We start from the raw sequence: 14085 nt of genomic DNA, 5'->3' as shown, positions 1-14085 counted from the left end.
CTCCTTCAACCCTCCAGCAAACCCTCCTTCATGTCCTCCTTTATCCCCTTCATCTACTCTTCATTCCCTTTTCAACCCCTTACTTCATCCCATATTTCATCCCCTCCTTCATCTACTCTTCATTCCCTTTTCAACCCCTTACTTCATCCCCTATTTCATCCCCTCCTTCATCTACTCTTCATTCCCTCCTCAACGGCGTACTTCAACCCCTCCTTCATTCTCTCCTCCATTCTCTCTTTTATCCCCTCATTCCAAGCTGCTTTTGTCATGTTACAGCAATTAAGAGGTCTTGGTGTGTGTGTCATGGAGACATTTTGCCTAACCAAAACGAAAAGGGCTTTTTTCGGCTTATGGGTTTTGGCTTAGGGTAAAGGTTAAAATGTGGGTTAGGTTTTTGGGATCAATGTCAGGTCAAGGGTTGTGTTTGGGAAAATAGGATTTTGAATGGGTCCCCACAAGGTAAGTAAACTGTGAAGGATTCTATTCAGGCCAAGTCAAATATAGTTGCAGGAACAATATAACCTTGAAAAACAAAAGAAATTACAATCTCAAACAGAAACACTCAAACAAGTTAGCAACGATACACCTTATTTACTTAAAATAATATACCTACTCAACATTACATTCCACGACCATCATCATGCAGTAGGAGCCACAGCCAATGAGCCGTCACCATGGCGTTTCACTTTCACCATGTTCATAACAAGGATGGAAAAGGAATTAGCGAAGAAAAGCGCAGTTTCCATTACACACGCAGACCACTGACTCCAAAAAGGACTGTGGTTTAACTCTGAGGGCAGAAAAAGTATTCATTGGACCAAAGCACTGCTGACTGACCACATAGCGAAGAGTACCCAACAGAAAGCATAGAGCTGCCATAGCGAGTTTGTACAGCTACAAAGGGGAGAATAAACTGTGTATTTAGTGTGGTCTGAGCAACATGAAAAGCATAAATGAAAGCGCTAATGTAGAAAATGTAAACATCATTCTCAATTGATTTGTACCAAGATGGTAGATTATGTAGAGATTAGTTCTCACCTGTCCACATCCATTATCTATGTCTATGTGCGGTACCATGGCAACGTCAACCACTTCCTTGTTCACTTGTCAAGATGGCCCTCTGGTGTTGAAATTTTATCACTACAGAAAGTCAAAACCAATGTTTGTGTTTTCCTCTTAAAACATTCATCATATGAGTGATAGTTTAGAAGATTTCCAATTGGAGAGATGGGAGCTTTTACAATTTCCTTGTTTCCTGGAGATCTGTCATCGCTTCGTTCTCTAAGAATCAAGGATTGTGATATCAGGGACTCTCCAGATAATATTACAAAACTTGTTTTAACCCTCTAATCTCGTTGAAAATGTTTAGTCCATGTGTCACTATCTCGATGTTTTGGCTTCTAAACTGGTCTTCCTTTATAGTAAAATGAAGTTCTTTATGGATTGCACACTCTCAGCTACAAGAACATCGAAGAACCTACTAACTTCTTGAAACACTAATATGAGTATAATGTGATATAATTGCATAAAATCTGAAAACATACATTCATTGTAAAAAAAAATAATAAAAAAGCCCAATTAATCAAGGCAATTGACAATGCATTGGTATTTTCCCAGGTCTTGGGAACCAGTATAGCAGTGTAGAAAGACAAATATTATGAATAAAGCACATTTACATCCCACCTCATTCCTTAGATTTTGAAACAGTTACAAGGAGAGGATGTAGGAGGGCACTTTATATGTGGTGTTCAAAAGATGTGCCATATTGAGGAGGTGGAGCGGTGGGTGTGTGTGTGTGTGTGTGTGTGTGTGTGGGTGTGTGTGTGTGTGGGTGTGTGTGTGTGTCTGGGGGGGCTCATTCTGAAAAAGCATGTGTATTCTACATTGCCATTTCAAAAGCTGTAAAGCTTTCACAACCACGCTCTCGGAGCTAGCCCATCATCAAATCAATCCTCTTTGATCTGCTCCAATGGATTTTAAAAATATACATATGATAATACATACAGTGCTGTCAAAGTATTGAAACCCCTTCACATTCTCCATATTTTGTTGCATTGCAGACTTCAATCGATTCATAATTCAGACCTTCCTTTGGAGAAGCTCCTTTGGCAGTGATAACAGCTTCTTGAGTCTTCTTCAGTATGCCTCTACCAGCTTTACACACCTGCATTTGGGCAGTTTCTCTATTCTTCCTGGTAGAGCCACTCAAGATTTGTCAGATAGGATTTGGAGTGTTAGTGAACTGCATTTTTCAGATATTCCCACAGATATTCAATAGGGATCAAGTCCAGGGCTGGGCCGATCAAGAACATTCACAGACTTGTCCTGAAGGCCCTCCGCCACAGGCTTGGCTGGGTGCTTTGGCTGTTTTCGGGCTGAAAGATTAATCTTTGTTCTAATCTTAAAGTCCTGCGCACTTTGGATCAGGTTTTTTTCAAGAACCTCTTTGTACTTTGCTTTCTTAATCCTTCCCTCAGTCCTGCTGCTGAGAAGCATCCCCATAGCATGATGCTTCAATCACTATGCACCATGAATGGTATTAGCCAGGTGATGAGTGGTACCTTGTTTTCATCAGATGCTTGGCATTCAGGCCTAAACGTTTGATTATGGGCTTGTCAGACTAGAGAATAAATTTCCCCATGCTCTCAGAGTCCTTCAGACATGTGTTTTATTTTTTTTTATCAATCGTGGGCTCCATGTAGCCACTATAACATAAAGGCCTGATTGATGGATTGATGATTGTTCTTCTTACTGGTTCTCCCATCTCTGCAGATGCTCTGTTAGAGAGACCGATGGTTTTTGGTCACATCCCTGACCAAGACCCTTTTTGCCCAGTTACTTAGTTTGGTTTCAATCTTCTTCCATTCCACAATTATGAAGCATACTGTGCTTCTGGGAATTCAATTCAATCTATGCCTCAACACAATTCTATCCCAGAGATCTATAGAGAATTCCTCTGAGTTGATGTCATGGGTTTTGCTCTTACATGCTTTGTGTATGATGTTGGGCCTTATAAAGACAGATGTGTGCCTTTTTTAAATCACATCCAATAAATTGAATTTGTAACAGGTGTACTTCAATTAAGTTGTTGAGACATCAAGGTTGATTAAAGGAAACATGATGCCTTCAATTTAGAGTGTTATTGCAATGAGTCTGAACACCCATTGCATTTAATTCCATTTTTCATTTTCAATAAATTGGCACAGATTTCTGAAATCGTGTTTTCCCTTTGTCACTATCAGGTATTGTGTGTACTGTAGACTCATATGGAAAACAATGATCAATTATGAAAGTCCATAATGCAACAACATTTGGAGAAAGTGAAGGGCCCTGAATTATTTTGAAAGTCTCTGTACAACACATCCGAAGGCTTGGTGCTGTTGACAAACTGTACTCGATGTTCTTGTGTGTGTGGCGGAGAGAAAGACCAGTGTCTACTAACTCACACTCTGCATGGAGTTAGTCAGCATTTAAAATCTAACTAATCACAAAATACTTCCTGGTGGGCTTTTCACCAGCATTCTTTTCTGTCATGTTCCAATTGCTTAAATCTACCCGACCAATGCTGGATATAGGAATCTGTAAATCAACTGTCTTTCTGCAATGTCGCCACCCCGCCCCTAAACATGTCCACTAAGCAACAGAAAATGGAGATAGACAGCCCTCCCTCATGTTTGCCGTTGGTTCTGACAGTCACGGACACTCAGTGTTCATTGTGAAACTCGGTGCTACTTTTGGTTAGTGTGGTTATTGGTTAAATATTGACAGTGTCTTCATTGATGCTTCCCTGTGGTCAAAAGTTCACAGACCTTAAACTCAACTGGCCTCATTCAGCAGGAAGGACCAATAAAAAAGTGTCTCACCCACAGAAGGATGAGGTACAATATATGCATAGAGTATGTGCAAACACATTATGTATGTACACAACGTTTTTGGAACGTTTTTGAAAAGTCTGCCAAAGCAAAATTGTAAGATGAAAGGAAAATAATTCTAACATTCTTCTAAAAATCAGTGAAAAATAAAACACTAATACGAACCACATATGGAAGCAATTACAGCTGTGAGTTTTCTTGGGGCAAATCTGTAAAAGCTAGGCATACCTGAATTGTGCAATATTTTTCTATCCAATTTTGTTCTCGCTCTGTCATGTTTTTATGGCTAGACAGCAATTATAACTCTTGTCATAGATTTGAAAACATATTATTGATGTTTTCATTTTTTTTTAAACATTTTAACTGGCCACTTAAATGATACGAACAGACCAAAGCAGTCTTTCCATTCTTGCATCACCATGTCCAGCACCTTGTCGCATAGTGTCACAAGAATCAGGGCTGATCCTCATCCTTTCACCAGTCACAACAATTTAACTCAGTTTTGCTTCTTTAAAATCGCCAATGGCCTCATGTCCATTTCATATTTTATTAATAATGCCGGTTTATTGATTATATTTTTCAAGAGAAATACATTAACTGGGTTTTACTGAGCTTGCCTCATGAATCAGCACGAAGGGAATCGATGGAATGGTCCAAAAAGTGAACCCTCCCCATGTGTGTCCTCGCCAGGCCTCATCAAACACAACTCAAAACGTAAGTCAAGCAAAGCAGTCCAAGAAAAAAAGTACAATCATCTACAACAAAGTTTAATGTATAACTTCTCTAGAACAGCAACCAGTTTTTAAAGTGAAAGTGATGTCAGTTAGTGACTGTGGAAACAGGAGGAGAAAAATGAAATATTATAATTCCCCACAGCATTTAGAAGAGAATCTCTCGCCAACTGGACGGAGACGTAAGAAATTCTGCTTCATGAGGGAATCTTTAGATAAGGGTTAGGAAAACCGTGATGCACAAGAAGCTGTTTGAAGTTGAAGGTTGGATAAATGGTGAAGCTGAAAGAGGTCACCGGGGTGCATGAGAATAACGGCAGAAAATCGGGCCTTTTGTTTCTTTTCATGAGCCAACGAACATGCAAGCTGTGTCTACTCCAGATTGTCTGGCGAAACGGTTTGAGTAGTCGTTTATAAAAGGCCACTCTTCATGTACTGTGTTGGCCGTTTGGAGCAGTTCAAAGGAAACCTGTTATTCACTGTGAAATTTCTGGCACATTAGCCTTGATGAAAAACCAAAAGGAAAGTTTTCAGTTCTCGTCAAACCAAGATAATATAAAAGCCTTTTTTATTCTACTTTTTTCTTTTGTTGACTGTTCCTTTGAATCGGTTCCACTGTTGTATTTTGCTTTTAAAAAAGAAGTACAATAACACATAAGTACATATATTTAGCGGATGTCATGTTATATCTGATCAATATTAAATAAATGCAACTTCCTTGAGACACAGTAGGAGATCCAGTTAGGTGGTTGCTCAGCATCTGACCGAGTTGTCTGTCTTCACACTGAGAGTGGATGTAGACTCACTCATGTGAGCAGTTCAAATTTTACAGAGAAACCTCTTGAAGGTCAGCATTCCATGACACAAAGGTAAAATACTGGCAAAACCTTTAGTTTCATCAGAGCGGTTTGAAGGTAAACACACTGGGATGTTATAATTCAGGATGTCTGTGAATAATCGATTGCCAATTTTGTCACATCCAAATGTATATATGGCCTATCATAAGCATTCACCAAGCCACTCTGCCTTTTTCCAAAATGCTTATCTAAGCAGGAAGTCACCGGGGGTCAATGCCACAAACGTTTCCTTCATGGGAGAGGGGCAAAAAAGAAAGCCATAAAACGTAGCTAGAGTTACTGAATGCATGTGGGAGACTCTGAAACCAAGTGGAAGAACATTCTATGGTCTGATGAGACCAAAATAGATATTTTTTAGTCTCAGTGCTAAGCACTATGTTTGGAGCAAGCCTAACACTGCACATCATCATGATAACACCACCTCTACTGTGGAGGGTGGTGGCGGCAGCATCATGACATGGGGATGCTTCTGCATCAAGGTGGAGACAGAGGGTAAAATGGTGGAGACAGAAAGCTTGTGAAGACAGAGGGTAAAATGGATGCAGCAAAGTACAGAGAATTCCTGGAGGAAAACCTTCTGAAGTCTGCAAGAGACCTGGGACTAGGGAGAAGGTTCATCTTCCAGCAGGACAATGAATCCAAAAACACAACCAAAGCCACACTGGAGAGGCTTGAATAAACAAATAGGTTCTGGAATGAGCCCCGGACGTTAATACAGTTGAAAATTGCTGTTCATCAAAAATGCACATCCAGCCGGATGGAGTTTGAGCAATTTACACTAAACTAAATTATAAACGCAACACTTTTGTTTTTGCCCCCATTTATCATGAGCTGAACTCAAAAATCTAATATTTTCTCTATGTACACAAAAGGCCAATTTCTCTCAAATATTGTTCACAAATATGGCTAAATCTTTGTTAGTGAGCACTTCTCCTTTGCCGAGATAATCCATCCTCCTCACAGGTGTGGCATATCAAGATGCTGATTAGACAGCATGATTATTACACTGGTGTGCCTATGGCTGGCCACAATAAAAGGCCACTCAAAAATGTGCAGTTCCATCACACAGCACAATGCCACAGATGTTGCAAGTTTTGAGGGAGCGAGCATTTGGCATGCTGTCTGCAGGAATGTCCACCAGAGCTGTTGCCCGTGAATTGAATGTTCATGTCTCTACCATAAGCAATCTCCAAAGGCATTCAATTTGAGAGTATAGACTTTTTTGTGTTAATCAGCAAAAAACCCTATTCATTTTGATTTCATTTTGTAACACAATAAAATGTGGGAAAAGTGCAAGGGGGGTGAATACATTTGAGATACACTGAAATATCCTCTGCACAGTTGTTTTTTTTATAGTGTACATTCAGAGCTGATGCTTGGACTTCAAACTTTTTTTTATTTGTGGAGATTCCCTGATTGGCACACTGATGTGGCCATACTAGAATAGCCCTTGGTGGTGGATTCTGGGACCCGGCTGACACGAAAGTTGTTTATGAAACGCAACCCAAATAGTGGAAATGTCAAAGATGCTGTGTAGGAAACATAGTGAATCTTCTCAATGCCCCTTAGAAAAATTTGCCTACATACATTTTCCCTTGATTCCACTGCATTACATCTAGAAAGACTTTCACTACAACAACCAATTTATGTATCCTAGCTATGCTAACAGCACTGTACACTCACCTAAAGGATTATTTGGAACACCTGTTCAATTTCTCATTAATGCAATTATCTAATCAACCAATCACATGGCAGTTGCTTCAATGCATTTAGGGGTGTGGTCCTGGTCAAGACAATCTCCTGAACTCCAAACTGAATGTCAGAATGGGAAAGAAAGGTGATTTAAGCCATTTTGAGCGTGGCATGGTTGTTGGTGCCAGACGGGCCGGTCTGAGTATTTCACAATCTGCTCAGTTACTGGGATTTTCACACACAACCATTTCTAAGAATGGTGTGAAAAGGGAAAAACATCCAGTATGTGGCAGTCCTGTGGGCGAAAATGCCTTGTTGATGCTAGAGGTCAGAGGAGAATGGGACGACTGATTCAAGCTGATAGAATAGCTACTTTGACTGAAATAACCACTAGTTACAACCGAGGTATGCAGCAAAGCATTTGTGAAGCCACAACACGCACAACCTTGAGGCGGATGGGCTACAACAGCAGAAGACCCCACCGGGTACCACTCAACTCCACTACAAATAGGAAAAAGAGGCTACAATTTGCACGAACTCACCAAAATTGGACAGTTGAAGACTGGAAGAATGTTGCCTGGTCTGATGAGTCTCGATTTCTGTTGAGACATTCAGATGGTAGGAGTCAGAATGAGAACATGGATCCATCATGCCTTGTTACCACTGTGCAGGCTGGTGGTGGTGGTGTAATGGTGTGGGGGATGTTTTTCTTCACACTTTAGGCCCCTTAGTGCCAATTGGGCATCGTTTAAATGCCACGGCCTACCTGAGCATTGTTTCTGACCATGTCCATCCCTTTATGACCACCATGTACCCATCCTCTGATGGCTACTTCCAGCAGGATAATGCACCATGTCACAAAGCTCAAATCATTTCAAATTGGTTTCTTGAACATGACAATGAGTTCACTGTACTGAAATGGCCCCCACAGTCACCAGATCTCAACCCAATAGAACATCTTTGGGATGTGGTGGAACGGGAGCTTTGTGTCCTGGATGTGCATCCCACAACTCTCCATCAACTGCAAGATGCTATCCTATCAATATGGGCCAACATTTCTAAAGAATGCTTTCAGCACCTTGTTGAATCAATGCCACGTAGAATTAAGGCAGTTCTTAAGGCGAAAGGGGGTCAAACACAGTATTAGTGTGGTGTTCCTAATAATCCTTTAGGTGAGTGTTTATTTGAATGGGAAGTAGCATTCAGCAGTCGCTTCCTCTATATCCTGTAATAAAACATTTCTAAATATTAAGCAAAGGAAACTGCCAAGACCTTTGCTTGAGTAACCCCATTGTGGGGACTGTTGCATTAAATAATGACAGATTAGACTAAACTTTGCTTCAGAGTTTTTGACTGTGGGCCAGTGAACGCGTCCTTCTTCGGTCCCCCACAGGGACACTCTGCGTTCCAATGACCTCTTTATTACATCTATTGTGTTTTGAACTCAACATTACGACTGACTGCATTCCTCACAGCTGCACACTCTGGCCTTTTGTTGAGAATTCAAGGGTGGAACACTGCAACGGAAAATAACTGATCCCAGTCATATCAGACAAGGGTGATTAGTCATCAAAGAGACGAGGTCTTTTCAGTGGGATTAACTGACACTGCGTCCGTATTTGGAGATGCACATTCAGTTGACATTCAGTTAATAATCAACCTCATCCCAGGCACCATATATAGTTCCAAGCTCTGTGCCCGGTGTTGTCTTTTCAAGGGAAGAGGGGATTTGAGTGGCTGGCCATCTCTGCTAACTCCAAGGCAGTCTCAAGACCAACAAAAAAACAAAAAAAAATACATCATGAAGCTAACATTTACCTTCCTGGTGATCTTTGTGGCATCTTGGCCCCTGGTCCTCTGCAACATAGAAGAGTCAATTTTGGAAGAATCTTCTCTCCCTCCGGTTCTGGCTGTAGGAAGTCGCTCGCGTTTTGCAGCTCTGGATGACGTTCGTCTCCTGGCCAACGGTTTACTGCAGCTCGGCCATAGTCTCCGGGATTTCGTCCACAAGACCAAAGGCCAGATCAACGACATCTTCCAGAAACTCAACATTTTCGACCACACCTTCAACCAGCTTGCTGTGCTGACCAACGAGATCAAGGAGGAAGAGGAGGAATTGAAAAAAACTACAGTGGTGCTTAAGGCCAAAAATGACGAGATCAAGAGCCTGTCGCTGGAAATCAACTCCAAGGTGGATAGCATCCTGCAAGAGCGAACCCAGCTCCAGAGTCAGGTGGGCGGGTTGGAGGAGAAATTGAGTGGCCTGTCTCGGGGCCTTGTGCCTACCGAGCAGCTGGCTGAGATTAACACTCTGAAGGTGAGTCACCCTAATCTAACCTTAACTCGTGGGAGAAATATTTCTTTTCAGTTGAGCACACAAAACTCAAATCTGATTAAGATTCTCACACAACTCAAATATATACAAAGGCTACAGGTATTGGTCAGATACGAAGTCATTTTTAACTGAGACATTTTAAATGGTTTTCGGCACATCAACAAGCTTCAAGAAGATAGATTGGCCATAGTCACGCTTGGTTGTTCTTTTACATAGCCATTAGGTAGCACCAGTATAGCTTACTGCCAGACTCTTCCTGTACCCACTGAAGCTAAAGTTCCATCCCTTTTCCTCATGTCTACTTCAGGACGTGATCCAAGCCCAGGAGAAAAGCATTGCTGAGCTGCTCAAGGCTGTGAGAGAACAGAGCGAACAACTCAACAGCCAGAGGAGCAAGATCAAGACTATGGAAGAGAGGGTAGGAACTGTCAATGTAGCTTGAACCACAATTGTGACAACAGTGACTATTATGTAATGCTCGATCCATCATAATAATGATATTGAATTGGATTTATATAGCACTTGATACTCAAAGCGCTTTACATACCATAATCTGGGAAATTCAGCTCATCCACTATGAATATTCACTTCATCCACCATGATTATTCATAATCAGCTTCATATGTACCTATGTACATGTATATGTTCATATGTACACCTAAAAGACTATTGTGCCGAGTGCCAGAAACGACTGTTTGTGACCTCACAACATTATCCTTTAACGTGTCCAGCTCAACTACAACCCTTTTATGCAAGAGAGCTTTGAGAAACCCTTCGACCCGGAGGCCGTCTCACCCAGCCTTGGTGGCTATCTGACCAACACCTCCACCAGTGGCAACTTGAACATGGCAGGTAAGATGGCTTGAGCACTGCTGCTGTGATCATACTAGGTTATCAAGTTGAAAGGGTAGTTTGTTTGGTACTTTATCCCGGTCAATTTACATGGTGGAACGGCTCCTATGTTATATTTCCCATTATAGAAATGCCATTGAAGGCATCTGTCATTTTAATGGAGTTACATTTGTGCGTCTTCCACCTTTATCCTTCATCATGACTCGGTTTAAGATTTGTTTTATAAAAATGCGATCGCTTAAGTTGCTCATGCCTAGAACTGGACCAGGCTGCTGATTTACTGTGACCGCAGCCATGATTTTGTCTGTGTCATGGTTGGTAGTCTGTCTGGGCCCCGGTTAGTAGTCTGTCTGTGTCCCGGTTGGTAGCCTGTCTGTGCCCTGGTTGGTAGTCTGTCTGTGCCCCGGTTGGTAGTCTGTCTGTGCCCCGGTTGGTAGTCTGTCTGTGCCCCGGTTGGTAGTCTGTCTGTGCCCCGGTTGGTAGTCTGTCTGTGCCCCGGTTGGTAGTCTGTCTGTGCCCCGATTGGTAGTCTGTCTGTGCCCCGGTTGGTAGTCTGTCTGTGCCCCGGTTGGCACTGGTAGCATTTTAATCTGTTACGTCACTCTCTCTGAGACACTGAAGTAGTTGTTTTCCCTGCTCCGCACTGGGCCACAGCTCTTTCGGGGTGACAGTAACAGCACTTCATGGGTGACAGTCGCCCTTTGTGTTCAGAGCTTCGCCCGCGGCTGTTGGGAGCCAAGCGGTCACCTATTTCCTTGTGTGTCTGGTTGTTTGACAGATCTCCCATCACACTGCAGTGAGCTGTTCGACAGGGGTGAGAGAGCTAGCGGTGTGTACGCAATCAGGCCTAACCAATCAGAGCCTTTCATGGTTTACTGCGACATGGATCAAGGTAAGACCTGATGTGGCGCCAACCGTGACTGGACCGGAGCATTGTGTTCTCACGTCACGCCGTTGATTTAGTTTTCAAGTGTTTACCCTTTCATTTCTGCAGATGGGGGGGCCACAGTGATCCAACTAAGAAAGGATGGGTCTGTGAATTTTGACCAGAACTGGGAGAAGTATGAAAATGGCTTCGGAGACTTTCAAGGTCAGTGATACCAGATAACATAATTGCGTTGCGTGTCTGGTTGTGTACGTGTGTGTACGTGAGTCCGCTTTACATGCGTGTGCCTGTTAAAGGAGAGTTCTGGCTGGGCCTGAAGAAGATCCACTCCCTGGCTAGTCAAGGGGACTCTTTCCTGGACATCCAAGTGGTGGACTGGAAACAGGGCAAGCGCTTCATCCAGTACAACTTCTCTCTGGAAGGACCCGAGACCCACTACACCATCCACCTCACACAGGTGTCCGGAGATCTGCCCGATGCAACGAGCAACCACACAGGCATGATGTTCTCCACTAAGGACCAGGACAATGACAACCTTGAAGGCTCCCACTGCGCCGATACTCACACAGGTGCAGTAGTGGGGGACTGAGAAGTGGGGCCAATGGGATTTTTGATTCTTTATTGCTATTTCGACCAATGGAGGCATCAGATTTAATATTGAATATTAGTTTGAGTGGAGTATTTTGTTTTGATGCCAGAATTGTGTTGACTCCTCCTGTGGGCTTCTGCAGGTGGCTGGTGGTTGGATGCCTGTGGGGAGGCCAATCTCAATGGGAGATACGTCCAAGTGAGATCCAGGGGACGTTCAGAACGCAGGAGGGGAATCCCCTGGAAGCCCACCCGAGTGGCCTCTTACTCCCTTCAATCCACCCAGATCTCCATTCGCTCCTCCCCCACCACTGGCGCCACCCCCAACACAAGCGACACCTCGAACACTAGCTCCACCCCCAACACTAGCTCCACCCCTACAACCTCAGAGACAGAAAACTTCTCCTGAGAACTAAAACTAGAAACATGAATATGGACAGAAAAAAGACAGTGACCACTGTGACGGGTTCAAGATCGCAAGGCCTTGAGGAGATACTGAAAATGTAGTTGGGTTGACGGCACAGTGGGACAAAGTTGATTACATAGGACTCTGAACATCTCTTTATCTGTTTATCTCTTAGAAACAGTTTGACAGGGCTCTCTTCTCTTCAGCATTAAAGACTGGGACACAACAAATCAAATTAATTGCAAAAAAATGTTTTATACTAAACACATGGTCAGGATTTAACTGACGGTGCTTATGTTGTTACATGAATTGTAGGAGTGCAAAATGGTCTTGTTTAAGGAACTGTATTTCACACTATAAAAAGGTGGTTGGTATTCATACCTGAGATCTGCACACAAACCTAATAAATATAGTATGTGGGCAAAACAAAAATGTGAGTTAAGAATGCAGCTCAGACTGGTTTCTGTCATGGAGCAGATTTGGATCGACAACAAGCAGGCATCCACTTATAAAAAACAAGTTATCATCGGGATCTTATCTCACATTGACTCCCAGCGCAGCTGCACTGTAAATACTGTTTTATGTTTGTTTTGTTTTTTACATTTTTACAATCCTTGAAAATTAATAGACACTGCATGGGTGGTTCTGGAATCATGACAGTTCAAATAGAAAAAGAGAGGAGGATGTTGGCCTCTTTAGGTAAACAAGAAGAATGGCCTTCAGGGAGGTTAATGCCACATGGTGAGTGGCTCACAGATTAGGCCTGCAGAACTACTGGTAACTCACTTCAGTTGTGGGGATCTTGAGGGATTTTCGTAAAACAGTAATTTAACAACCTTTTTTTCAAATGTAGTATTCGTTTTGTATCTCTTTATGCATACTGTAGAAGAGTTTCTGAAGCAGTGGTTCTTTAATTTATGGGGGTTGGGTACCCCTTTTGTCAAAGCAAGTTCATCATCATCATCATCATCTAGCCAAGGATCTACTGCAGTACCTCGTTGGCGGTCCATTCAGGGACATAAAAAACAGACTGAAGTACCCAAACGGGACACTAGATGTCAGAATGGATTAAATAAATCTGGATTAAATTCTGGTAGTTTACATGGTAAACTGTATATGTTTGCTGTAATGTTGCCTCCCTTATGCAACCCTGTGGCAGGTAACTTTGATCTTCCCCTGAAGACGCTTTCACCTTGACCTGAAAAACGACTCACCAACCTCTGACGCAAACAGACCTACAACAGATTTTTTGCTTTACTCACTGATGTCTTTGGCCTTGTTTTCATAATTTGTGCTTACCAGTAAATTAACATGTGGAATGGTTTTAAGATGGAAATACCAAGGATAATTTAACACTTTGTTAAAGTTTTAGAACCTACACTAACTTTCAAAAAATGTGGGTCACTTAGAAATCTCTTCAGATTACCTCAACAAACTGACCCCAAAAGCGAGCTGGTTCTAATGACGTTATGTAGCATCACACAGCATCAGGATTTCCAAACAATTTGGGCTGCCAAAGTTTCATGGGGAATAATTAAACTTTTTTAAATACAATATACCAATCTACCAAAAAACAATCTGCAATTGGAACAAGTTGTAAAATGCTATAAAGAGATGCACCTGTCTTTAGTTTGTCTTACAGATTTTCAGAAGTTGTGCTAAAGTTGAGGATTTCAAAAAGTTTTACTTCTTTTAGAAAGATATTTCAAATCAGGTGTGACTGTTACTATCAATTGAGGTAATCACATTCTGTCAAAGGCAATATCTGTAATTAAATGGCAGCAGAACAACATTTGGGGAAATTAATTTGATAATAATAAATAGTAGTCGTAGTACTAGCAGAAGCAGTAGTATTTAGCAGTAGTA

General features: G+C 42.1%; 1 protein-coding gene across 1 annotated transcript; it reads left to right on the top strand.

Moving 5' to 3' along the window:
* The first annotated feature begins 8857 nt into the window (after positions 1–8857).
* Positions 8858–13311, top strand: LOC105024685 (angiopoietin-related protein 3). The gene is made up of 7 exons (XM_010894770.4): positions 8858–9469; positions 9795–9905; positions 10219–10339; positions 11118–11231; positions 11334–11429; positions 11522–11794; positions 11957–13311. The coding sequence occupies exons 1-7, from the start codon at positions 8954–8956 to the stop codon at positions 12220–12222; spliced, it is 1497 nt and encodes a 498-aa protein (XP_010893072.2). The 5' UTR covers positions 8858–8953; the 3' UTR covers positions 12223–13311.
* The last annotated feature ends 774 nt before the right edge of the window (positions 13312–14085 follow it).

This window comes from Esox lucius, chromosome 3, assembly GCF_011004845.1.
Source record: "Esox lucius isolate fEsoLuc1 chromosome 3, fEsoLuc1.pri, whole genome shotgun sequence".
NCBI classification, from domain to species: Eukaryota; Metazoa; Chordata; class Actinopteri; order Esociformes; family Esocidae; genus Esox; species Esox lucius.
The sequence above is the reverse complement of the archived record's forward strand: the minus strand, read 5'-3'. Positions and strand labels throughout refer to the sequence as shown.